Source organism: Phocoena sinus, chromosome 11, assembly GCF_008692025.1.
Source record: "Phocoena sinus isolate mPhoSin1 chromosome 11, mPhoSin1.pri, whole genome shotgun sequence".
Taxonomy (NCBI): Eukaryota; Metazoa; Chordata; class Mammalia; order Artiodactyla; family Phocoenidae; genus Phocoena; species Phocoena sinus.
Window position 1 is genome coordinate 99,068,987 of NC_045773.1, and position 12,679 is coordinate 99,081,665.

The 12,679-nt window shown below is 49.8% G+C and overlaps 1 protein-coding gene across 12 annotated transcripts in view; it reads right to left on the minus strand.

Annotated features, from left to right (window-relative positions):
* The window catches only part of RREB1 (ras responsive element binding protein 1), a 180,986-nt gene that overhangs the window by 20,444 nt on the left and 147,863 nt on the right, over positions 1-12,679 (minus strand). For all 12 annotated transcript variants that reach the window (XM_032647970.1, XM_032647978.1, XM_032647976.1 and 9 more), the window contains one exon: positions 843-1,032. In XM_032647970.1, the coding sequence (XP_032503861.1) occupies positions 843-1,032 (190 nt within the window). The remainder of the gene's footprint in view (positions 1-842; positions 1,033-12,679) is intronic.

The following is a 12,679-nucleotide window of genomic DNA, read 5'->3' on the forward strand; positions in this document are numbered from 1 at the left end:
CTATCTGCTTGATGAATGACGCCGATCCCCAGGATGTCTCGGCAGATCAGCACTGAAGTACGGTTAAGTAATAACACCACAGAGGTAGGATTAATTCTCTCTTTAAAAATGGGGGCCTTGCAAGCCTAACTGATGGCAACTACCACCATCAGTGAAGAACTGGCTTCCTCTGTGACTGTGGGGGAGGAGGCTGCCTGGGAAGGGCACCACGGGGGAGGGGGCTACATGAGCGTACACACGTGGGTACGTACACACATGGACATATGCATGTGCACACATGGACATATGCACATGGTCATGTACACGTGGAATAAGTCACTGAGTCTGGGGCTGCTGGGATGGAAGAATTTCACTGTTGATATCGTCTACCTCGATTTTTTTAAATTGGAAAAAAAATGGGTTCCGAAGTAGTTTTAGCAGGTGTTTTATAAGCAGAGCACAAATACAGCTCAGGCTAACACTGACCCAAAATATTTGAATAGAAGCTACAACACTAGAAATATTTAGCTGTGATATCGACATTAAAGAAATATTTAAAAAATACAAATTCAATTCACCTAGGGCTGTGTGGGGTAGTGAACGATTCACAACTTTAAACCCAAATGCCCCCAAATGGGCAAAGTACTGATGAGCTACACTCACATGCCAGTTAACGTGAAATTCAGCACACAAAATAAAAGGCCGCCAACCCTCGTCAACTCTCAACTTTCAAGAGAAAGGTACTATTAAACAGAAAAAAACCAAATGACAGCATTTTAAGGAAAGGAAGCCTCAGGTGAGGAAATTCAGTCCAGCTGTGTGGGCCATGGAGGTGGCTGCCAGTCATGGGCCAATCGGAATACCTGAGAAATGCGAGGAAACCTCCTACAGGAGAAGTCGGTGAAGCCTAAGTCGTGGAAGCCGGCAGGGATGGAGGGGTTGTTCTGGATGAAGGGCCTTCCCACTGCGTCCCTGGGAAGCTGCTTGTGGACCAGTGCGTTGTGGCGCAGCAGTCCTCGGTGTGTGCGGAAGGTGACGCAGCAAATGTCACATCTGCGGGAAGAAGACACAGGACGTAAGGAGGTGGCCGTGCCGGGGCGTCCACCTGTCCGTTAGCCGTATTGTGTTTTCTGTTGCTTCATTTCAATGGAGCAAAATAAAAAGGCTGTGACATCAAGAAGCCAGCCACCTCATGGTGAGCAACGAAAGACTCTCCCTTTAAAAAAAAATTTATGTCCTACCAGCCTCTGGATACCCAGTCTTTGCAGACGGCACAAGTGTGAACAGAGCAGAGAGGTGGGAACCTGAGGCCACTTGCTCTTACCTGTGTTACACGATGTGGAGGGAACACTTCCCTCCCCCAGCTCCATGGATTCTGATTACCAAAAACATTTAGAAGCCAAAAAGCACAAATTTCCACAGCAGCTGGAGCAGTCACGTCAGCATCCCTGATATGTGACTGGGATAAAATGATAATCAAATCCTCCAACTGAACTGGTAGCACGTGACAGCAATTATGTATTCAATTCTGCTATTATTACCATCTATCTAAGAAATAACCATAGCTCCCGAATGCTGAGCCACGCTAAGTGCGAGGGCACCCCACAGGGGTAGCGCACGACCCGGCAGGTGGGTGGGCATTCTCATCTTCATCTTCCAGAGGAAAACACCGAGGCTCGAAAATGTTCAGCAACGCGGTGGAGGTCACACAGCCAGGAAGAAGCAAAGACAAAATGTGAGCCCTGTTCATACTCCCACCCTCACCTACCATGAAGCCATCTCCCTATCCTAGAAAGACTCTTTCAAATGCGTTCCACAGAAAGATGAAAGACTGTCACGCTTCACTTCAGAGATGACTGCATACACCTGACCCGTCCTGGGCCACATGGACGTGTAACAAACACCACTTTCTAACGGTGGCTCCGTTTTCTCCATGTTTCACACCGGTGCTGCCTTCTAGGTCTTCACTGAGAGCCATCTTAAAACCCAACAATCATTAGGACATCACCCACATCCTTTAGGCCTGCACTGAATACAGCGGCCGTGAAAGCCCTATTTAAACGAATTAAAATGTCCTTAGTCACAAGAGCCCCGTCTCACGGGCTCAGCCGCGACAAGCAGTGCAGGCCTGGCGCATTTGCAGGATCGCAGAAAATCCCACTGGACAGCGCCTCTTTCCAACTACTTTACACATACAAACACATCTGCCCCTCACGAAAGCTCTACGGCAGGTCTTCCCCTGTCTCACGGAGAAGGAATGTGGGGCACAGAGGGCACAGCGACCTGACTGAGCTACACATCTGCCCCTCACGAAAGCTCTACGGCAGGTCTTCCCCTGTCTCACGGAGAAGGAATCTGGGGCACAGAGGGGCACAGCGACCTGACTGAGCTTACACCGCACACACCTTAATGGAAACTTTTTTTGCCTTGAAATCCTTCTCTAGAAATCAAAGAGAGAACGGCATCACGCATGAAGCAGCTGGGCTTCACGTGTAGCGCCGAAAGACCAGTGCCAAGCACGTGCAGCCCCGCTCCCTGTGCTGGGCCGTGGCTGGTACAGCAGCGTGCTCCTGTGTCCCCACCTCCGCGACACCCCCTCCCTGCTGACGCGCCCGCATCTCGCCACCGAGATTCCTGTCATCGTTCAATTAAATTTAGCATGCTGGGTTCCCACGAGCCACTCAAAACACAAACCCCTTTTGAGGGACTTCTGGTTAAGTTCACCAACTGTGATAAAGGCTCTGGGCAGGGATGGCCGCGGAGAACCCAGACGCCTATAGGTATGGAAAGTTCTCACACGGTGGGCCTGCACAGCGCAGCTTCCGTCTCTCCCCGGCTCTGCTTCCCGCAATATCTTGCACTGTTGAGATTTTCTCTCCCTGCACCTATTCCTCTTCCCCTCTGTCCTGTCTGGGCCACAAGCAGGTGAAGTTCAGGGAACTGTCTGGAAGCTGGTCTGTGCCTTCCCTGAAAGGTGAGACTGAGAGGAAGTTAAGAAAGAAAGGACAAGTGCAAAGGCAGCGGGGAGCTGCCACCCAGTGGGCCCTCAGGCATTTTCCACCTGACATCCATGATGACTCACTCTTGAGTTAACAATTAGCACTGACGACATATATTTTGTGTAGAATATTTGCAAAGTATTTATAATTAATTTTTACCAGCGTTGGGACATTACAACAAATACTTAAGCTCAATTCATCCTAGCAACCCAGCCAGTGTGTGACCATCCCATCACAATGGAAGCAGAAGCCTGGTTCTCGCTCACCCTCAGAAGACAGCAGGGCTCACTCCGTCTGTCAGAGAAAGGGTTGTGCATCAAAGTTGGGTAAAGGGGTGGGGTGGGGGGGCCCCTCATTAAAAACAAAAAATCACGCACATTTAATATTTTACTCAACCTAAAACATATTCAGTTGATCCTCATTATTTGCAGAGTCTGTGTTTGTGAATTTGCCTACTTGCCAAAATTTATTTGTAAACCCAAGTCAATACTCGCGGTGTGTTCTTGGACAGGCAACGCAACAGAGAACAGAGTGGGAAGAACCTGAGTTGCCTGATGCACACGTTCCCTGCTGGGGCTGGACAAGGAGACGCTCTGCCCTCTCATTTAAGCTCCTACTGTAAACAAGTGTCCTTTCCGCTATCTCTTTAGTGCTGCCACAGTTCTAGCATTTTAGTGTTTCTTCTTGATGAGTCTGCTATTTAAAATGGTCCCCAAGGGCCTCCCTGGTGGTGCAGTGGTTAAGAATCCGCCTGCCAATGCAGGGGACGCGGGTTTGATCCCTGGATTGGAAAGATCCCACATGTGGCGGAGCAGCTAAGCCCGTGCGCCACAACTACTGAAGCCTGCGTGCCTAGAGCCCGTGCTCCACAACAGGAGAAGCCATCACAGTGAGAAGCCTGCACGCACCGCAATAAAGAGTAGCTCCCGCTCCCTGCCGCTAGAGAAAAGCCCGCACAGCAACGAAGACCCAACGCAGCCAAAAATAAATAAATAAAATAAATAAATTTTAAAAATGAAATGGTCCCCAAGTGTAATGCTGAAGTGCCACCCTGTGTCGCCAAGAGCAAGAAGGCTGTGACGTGCTTTGCAGAGAAAACACGCGTGTTAGATGAGCTCCGTTCAGGCGTGAGCTAGAGTGCTGTCGGCTGTGAGTTCAATGTTGATGAGTCAAGAGTATATACTATATAGAGTGTCTTTAAACAGAAACACACTTAATAAAACCAGGTTATGTATCAATTAGTTCATGAAAATGTGACCAGAGGCTTGCAGGAAACTAACCCTGTGTTTCCTCCAGGAACAATGGTTCAGTGCCCACTAACTCTCTGTCTGTGGGGACTTCACGGAATGTACCTACTGTGTAACGAGACTCCACTGCACATTCAACTCGCCCATTTTTATGGGGGCCAAGGACTTAGGCTTGAGTCTAGCTCCACTGAGTGAAGATCCATGTCGCCATCACTGTGTGAGTCACACTCGTAACACAGCATCTTTGATTTCTGGTTTTAGATGCTTTCAGGTAGAGCAAGAACTTAGATTTTTGCAAACCAAACTAAAGCAGCATCCTAGGTTCTTATGATTGTTTCTTCAACTGTTCACAGCTGTCTTGCCCACCCTAAATTTGACAGCAAAACAAAGAAACAAACAACAGCAACAACAAAAACCTGTCCAATCTGGCTTATGTGCAAGTATGCCCAACTTAGTTTTCACAGACTATTCTTTAAAAGAAAACAAACAATATTTTGCTGGCTTACAGAAAATTTAATTAAATTACAGCAAATAATTATAAGTATTACTGACATAAACAGGTTGGGGAGAAATCATACTGACCCTCGGCAGCCTGCATGTCAACTGCAGAAGGTGAGCAGGTGGGCCTGAGCAGTGGGCTGCACGCTTCTTGAGCTTTTAACCTTGAGCTTCTAACTTTAGAGTTAAAACGTTTTTGAGCATTTATCCCGTATCGGCTTGCTGTTGGTGAAATGTGTGTGTTATGTATCTTTATGTATTTATATGCACACATATATAATGTACCAGGTACATTATAAAATATGAAAATAGAACATTTTAAAGGATGAGTGAAGAAAAGTCCCATTATCGAGCCCCAGAGATCTTTCTGAACACCCTCCTCTTTTGAGACTATGGCATCAGTGCAGAGTCTACTGGCCATGAGTATTCCACATGAGGGCATCACACGTGGGTTGTACAAGGGAATGGAGAGTGTCTCGGAAGGTGGCGATAAGGATTACTGCCCTTCTATCGTAGCCATGAATTTTCAGTAACGCTGAGTTTGCACCATTTATCTAGACATATCTATCTCCTCCTTCATTCTCTTATTCACCTTCAAACTCTTCCCGTTTCTGGTATCTGGTACCAAGTGTGCGCTCCATACACACGTGGCAGAATTACCTGGCACCAACCACAGGCTGTGTCCTCGGAGGAAGGCAGGTGTGGAGCAGTGGGGGGATAGGCGCAGGGACCAGGGAGTCCCAGCTGGGAATGGGGAGTCAGAGTGTGTGACCTTGGACAACTTGTTTCATCTGTATTTCAGCTGCCTGCTGTGTAAAATTTCCCAAACGTGCCTGAGATAAGAATCCCCCCATGACCTTGTTAAAAACCAGATTCCTGGGGCCACTGCAGATGGACTGGAATCAGAATAACTGGAGGAGGAACCCAGGAATCTGTATTTGTGCAAGCACACCAGGTGCCTCTTAGATCAGACAAGTGTGGAAAATAAATTAGTGAGAATCAAGCAAGAGGATCTCGAATTTATGAACAACTAAAGCTACAAGCCCGGGCGAGCTCATTCCCTTCCTGCTATGAGTCTCCGTTTTCTTTCTCATCTGTATGTGGGGATCTTTAGAGTTACCGTGAATAACGGGTAACCAAATGCTCGGAGACCTACAAGGTGCTAGACCAAATTTAACCATTATTTTATAGCGCTAGGTACAAAAAAAAAAAATCAGGAATAACCCATTTCCTGGCAATTACAGCAGACACAAAAATGCAGAAAAAATGGAATTTTAATTTCCAAAGGATGTATTCTCTCCTTTCGCTCTCGAGAACTCCACAGAACAGCAGAACTTCTCCACTGCTGCCGTTTAATCTGGAGACTCACTAGGAGAGACGTGTGTTCCTCCTAGTCCTGCCTCTGCCCTGCACCCCCTGCTTCCTCATCAACCCCGTTCTCTTCTGGAGCCACAGCCTGCACACACATGCACTCAAGAGCCTCCTAATGCCGTGAAAATGAGCCCTCCATCCACCACATCACACCTCTGTTTCCACAGGGTTTCAATCAAGGTGCTCCTGTTTCACTTCTGAAAGGATATAGACTTTCATCTTACAAACAAACTTCTTGAAAAGTGGCAGAGAAAATTAAAATCTGCCTTGAAATCAGAAGCACATCAAGAAGCTGGTTAAAAAGAAGGAAAGAACCCTCGTGGGAAAAAACACTGCCCCCCATCTCACACTTGGACCTCTATCTGCGGACAGACTTTAAATGAAACCGTCGTGGAAAACAGTCACCCAGAGACATTTAGATTGTCTTTGTCAGGCAGACACTCGGTTCCTCCTGAGGCCCAGTGGAGGTCACTGCAAATCTGCAGGTGATGCTGCTGGCTGCCGAGCTGGGGCTATCTGCTAACCTCGCTTCGGTCTGTCACCTTCATTAAGGCCACAGCCATTGATCGGGTGGTCCCCACCACTCTTCCCCTCGACCCTGGTTTGGGGGATCTTTCAACCCCGCCAGGAACTCGTGAACAGCACACTGTAAAACATTTAGATGGAGTGGAGCTGTACTTAAGAGTCACGGCAGAGTGACTGGAGGATGATTTCATTTTGCAAGTGCTCTGACGACGTGCCAGGGGGAAATTTTACAGATCCGAGAGGCTGCTTTCGGATTTTCTGGCAACGGAGATGGCCTTAAGTTGCAAACTGAGGGTAACTGTTCCAAATGGAAACTAACTTCCGCTGTCAGTAAGATAAATGCATTTAATGGGGGAAAGTGTATCTAGCTATAGGGTTTAAAGAAGCTAATAACATTCCACCCACTCTTCTAAGAACAAAACTTTCTTTTTTTCTTTTTAAATCACATACTCAAATAGATTACCGTGAAGAAAACAAAAATTCATTATTTGAAAAAAACTCTAAAGGACAATTTAAGTAAAGGTGAGCTTACTTACGAAACGCAGGGACGAATGCCAATATGGACATCCTGCCTGCCCTTGGCTTATGGAAGGATGATCCCCTATATGTGAGCCCCAAATTGTTCTGCTCACAGAAACAGTGTTTCTCTACCCAAGGCAGTTCACCAGAGCCCACTTCACCCAGAAAACACTTGAATCTCAGCACGTGTTAGCAAATGCTTCTATGAGAAAGGAAGCACGTTTAGTTCGGAATGCGGGGAGAGCGACCTGCTCCCCTAACTGCAGGGTTCCACCTCCCTCAGGGCAGCTCTATTCCCGGGGCAGGGGCTCCAGCACTTCAGTTTACTCGGGGTGGGTGGTAAGGGAAGAGCTGAGGTTTGGGGCCCGTGCAGGGTTGGAACTTCTGGAACCGGAGGGGAAAAGCAGCTGTCTGCAGCTTATCTGCTCTGCCTGCTGTGGCACCTGCAGTGTCACTGAGGGGGATTGGGGAGGTGTGAAGCAGAGACAGGAGGGGCTGGGCGGGGGGTCCCAGGGGAGAGAGATGCCCCCCCCAGAGCAGCAGGCAGGGGAGTGAGCCAAGTTTCCACTGTGGCCCCCGGTATACAAAGGAACAGATGGCAGGACTGGGGGCTGCCAGTGCTGGGGCTGGAGGGAGGCACTGTGATCCCAGAGCACCTTCACCATGTGCTTGATCTGTAGCCTGTCCTGTCCTCTCCTTCAGAAATCAAACAAACTCACACAGTCTCTCAGCACACGGGCTCTGGCCTTGACGTTGGCCTCGCCGGGAAGAGCACACTGTGAACGTGGTCAGAGAAGGCTGACTTCCATGAGAGTGGTAAACTGCACTGATCTTGAAGCTACCCTGCCAGCCACAGCTCAGGCCAGGGATGGGCCAGGCAGCTCCGGGAGGTCCAGGAAGTGCTCTCCTTTGTTAGCTGGGGCTTTGTCCTTTCAGTTCTCAGAGGGCTTCAATGCAAATGAATGAGGTTCTTGTTCATGCCCAGATCCACGACTAGTCTCAAAAAAACAAACGTCAGGATCTTAAGAGTCACTGAGTCGAGGACTGACACGTAGCATGGCACACCCAGTGGGGCAGGGCACCACGGAAGCCGTTCTTTACAACACATGCCCTTCCTTCTTATTTACCTTTTAGAAGAAAACTGCAGAATTCTGGGCTGGGGAAGAAATGTGCTAATTATACACATGCTATAATGGCGTGGGCACTGTGCAGGAAGTAGGGGTACAGGAAGAAGCTGTCAACAGAGCAGCTCACAGTAGGGCTGACAGTGACTTAGCAGGACTAACTCTCACAATTAAAGGCATCAGCCATGAAACAAGGAACGTGTAACCACTAACCAGAGTGGGTTTCCCAACTAACCTTCCTGAAGGATCTACAATGGAGGGGAGCTTGCACACACACACACACACACACACACACACACACACACACACAGAAGACTGAGTCAAACCAAGGTAAATGTGGAGGCAAAATCACCAGCAAAAGCATCTACAGAAATGGAAAAGAAGGCCACCAAAAAGCTTAAAAAAAAGTATTTTTAAGGCTTGTGGCTAAGCAATTCTGGGACTAACTCCTCCCAGGGTTTGCTACAGTAATACTGTGTCATCTGGTGACCTTACTTCCACATTGTTCTATCATGTCTCCCAGTTAAGGGACAGACAGACAGATGACCCCCACTGCCACAAGAAAGGGTTAAAAAATTTTTTTTCACTATGCTAAACATATTTTTGAAAGACTGCTTTGGCAAATTTCAAACATCAGGAAACACATTTCTTTAGAATCTCAGGTTTCCCCAACAATCTAAGGGAAATGATGTGCGGTTCTATAATTTAAAGGTATCAGGACCTTTCAAGCTTCTAATCATCTGGGTTTCTGTGCAGCTGGATCACAACATTTGGGAGGCAGGACTCAAACCAAATGTAAACCGCCATTCAGCTACCCAATCTTTACAAAAGCAAAATCAGATAAAAGTGGCTACTTACAACGATAAAGACTAAAGGCCAAACTGCTTTCATGTTCTCTGTCAAGGAAATGGTACCTGGAGAAGCCCCGGAACGGGCTTCCTTCTCTATTTTACTGGAATCAGATTCCCAGAGAGCGACACCAACCCATAACTGTAAGTGTCGCAAGGGTTAAAATATTAAAAACAACACATGTTCTAAATAATAGTATCAGAAGTAAATGTTCATTGATTGTTTGTTACAGTCTGGGGACTGTGGATGCTCCCTTCATCCTCACACAGCCCCTAAATCCATTTTCCAGACGGGGAAACTGAGCCCGAGGTCACGGAGATGCCAGGCCCCGGTCAGGCTGCAGCCGGCACCCTCAGCACCGCTCTGCTGCAACTGCTGCGCTGTGCGTTCAGAGGGTGGTTACTGCAGGTGTCCCAGCTCCTTCTACAACCCATGTCACGTCCTTAATGCCTGGGCCCTGGACAGCGGCTCGACTGGGAGTCTTCCCAACACGCCCCGAGCAGCAGCAGGCCTGGCCCTGTCATCAGAACCTGGGAAATACCTTGCTGAGAAAGCGGCAGTCACCCTGGCTGCTTCCTTGAGATACTGAATTTCTTGCTCATTACAGTGTTTTATCGAGGGACTGACGTTCCTTTTTAAAGGGATTCCATGCTTCATTTTCTCTGTTCTGTCTACGGAGGCAAGAGGGGCGAGTGCAAACGGCTTCTCGTCAGAGCCCCGCCCGGTTCAGACCCTCCCTGCCCTCCCCCGCTTCCCAGCCGCAGAGCTGACAGCCAACAGCTGCCCTGATCTCTCCCAGTTGCTGGGAGCAACAGTGACGGCCTAGGAGAGGGCCCTGGCCAGGGGCAGCCTGCCCTCCCCACGCCCAGGAATCCGCTGGCCTGCACACACTGCATCCTGATGCCCTGCTAGGTCTGTTCGACCGAAGCAACGCAGCGGGAAGCCGGGCAGGTCCAGGGACTGCTCAACGCGTGGCTGGGGTGAACCCAGAAGCCGGCGGCAGTGCCCACTCCACGCGGCTGAGAGGCCCCCCGGGCAGGGTGCGGAGGGGCCGCCCGGACAGAGGCCTCCAGCTTAGGGGGCGGATCTTCTCCTCCCTCAGCCCCCAGCATCGTTTTAGATCTGCCCTCCACCTGGCTGAGCCTCAGACCCCTGGGGCTCTTATACGAGATGCTGCAGAGTATTTTGTTATACCCTCTCCCTATTTTTAGGATGACATTTAACAAGTGTGGGACCAGCGCCACGTCAGTCAGTCTTAGGGTCTCCCTGCAGGTGACGGGAATGGGTAGAGGGGGGATGGGGCGCAGGGCAGGCAGTCGAACGTTCCTTGGAACACTTGAGAATCCAGAAGAAGGTGGTCCTGGCGACTCTCCCCACCTCTGGCAGCCCGCCCTCCATGCCCGTGGGCACCTGCCCTCCCCTCTGTGCTGCCGCGTGCCCGCAGAGCCCACTCAGGTCCCCACCTTCCAACGCCCCATGTACATTTAAGGGCATCACCATAACATTTTCCTCACAGACAACTAGGAACGGTACTGGACCGGACTGAGGAGGGCCTGCCCCGGGCAAGCGCCCCAGCATCCAATGTAAAAGGCCGTGGGAAGCTTTCCGCCAACCTATCCGGCTCCCTGGCTGCCTCTGCTTGGACAACAGGCTGCTGGCCTGTCTGGCCCTGAACTGACCCACTTCACTCTGTTATAATCGCTCTTACTCTTTTGCTGACAGCCCTCGAGGGGCCCTGTCTCCACTGTCACCACTTTTTTCTTAAGTCTGGTCAAGGGCCTGGCACACAACAAGCACTCATTCATTTGCCGGATACATTTTAGCTGAACTAATTTAAAAATTATTTATTACCCAATCTCCTTTAATCAAGAAGCCACATAAGATGATACAATAACTTTTGCCAAATTTCGCCCCCAGCTGCAGTCACAGTGCCACCGTGACTACCCAGAGGTCCCCCCAGCCCAGCCCAGCCCCCATTAGCCAGAGACTAGTCATTCAGACACAAAATGGGGATGGGGGCGGGGTCTGAGACAAAGCCCTCCCAGCTACAGGTGGGCTTGTCCTAGGTTCGCACCTACACATGGGCTGCTGGGGGCTTGGAATGTGCCTCTTCCAGTTGAAATGGTGGGCTGCGATCAGGCCCCACACACCAGATGGCAAAGACTGTATGAGAATGAGAATGGAAATCACATCACTGACGATTTCTGTACTGACATTATATTTTGGGTATATTAGTATACCAGCAAAGCATGATCAATTTCCCTATTTTCTTCTTCCTTTTTTAGAATGTGGCTACTTGAAAACTTAAGGTGGCCCTCGTGGCTCTCCTCCTGTTTGCATTGGTGGCTGCTGACCTGGACTTCCCTCCCAGCTAACTTTACTCAGGGCAGCAGACAGCCTGTTACTCTGTTCTATTCTTATAACCAGGCACGATATTCAACACCCAGACACCCTCACACAGGGATGTCCTCTCTGCATCCACCTGCTCACTGAACACTCTGTCACCTCCAGTCCCAAGTGCCAGCTCCCAGAAAGCCTCTGCTTCTCCCGTCTGGGGGGCTGGACAGAAGGGCCAAGTCACTGCGGGTCTGGTCACGCCAGGGCAAAAACAAACCCGACACTCGGAGCCAGAATCACTACAGTGGTCTGTGTCTTCCTTTTGCTCTACGCTTACACTTCGTTAACTTGAAACACAAGGCACTGCAGGAGAAAGGCCTCGGCGTTTACGTGAATTTGGATTTCCAATGCTTTTTATTAAGGAACAACGGGCACCTTGCCAGCTTTGGGGGTGGGCGGTAAGGGCAGGAGAGGGAGAGAAAGAAGCCAACAGCTGTTTCGAGTTATAAACTTTCTGTCTAAACTGGTAGCATCCCACTGTGGTTCTGCTGCCTTTGGGGTTTGCAAATGGAGTTGGTGCCTATTTTAGCTCTGGGTTAACAAGCAGTCTCTCCCACCAGCTACTGTCACAGTTCACTGCCTGGCTGGGCCCTGCCGGCTCATGCCTGTCCCCATGGCATCCTCTGATAGCAGGCCATTATGTGGAGGGCAGAGCAGAGGGGAGAGAAGGGAAACTAACTATGTTCTGTAATTAACTCCTTTGGTTCCCAGACACAAGACCCACCCACACAGCAACAGCCGCCAGACAGGGGATGGCATGCTTGCCCCCCACCATGGATGCAAGGCAACCTCTTCTCACGCCACTGCCGGGAGAGGCCGAGCCCCCCAACAGGCTCAGGACTCCTCCAGTCCACCCTCCCCAAACAAAGGATGCTATTACCAAGTGGGCAAGGGAGGACCTGAGGTTTAACTTCACAGCCTTGGAGTCACGGCAAGTGAATTATGCACCAAATCATGTAAAACAGTGAACCAGTATCCAAGGCGATTCCCGTCTCCATGTTCTCCAAGTAGCCAGCCCGGCCTGCCCCCAGATTAGGTGCTTGTCCAGAAGGCCCCACTCCAGGAGCACCCACGCCCTGGTGCCAGCCAGCACTAAAGAAGGGGACACCTGATCTTCCTTTATCATTGCTATACACTGTGCTGTGCAGGCTCCAGCTGCCCAGAAATCTCT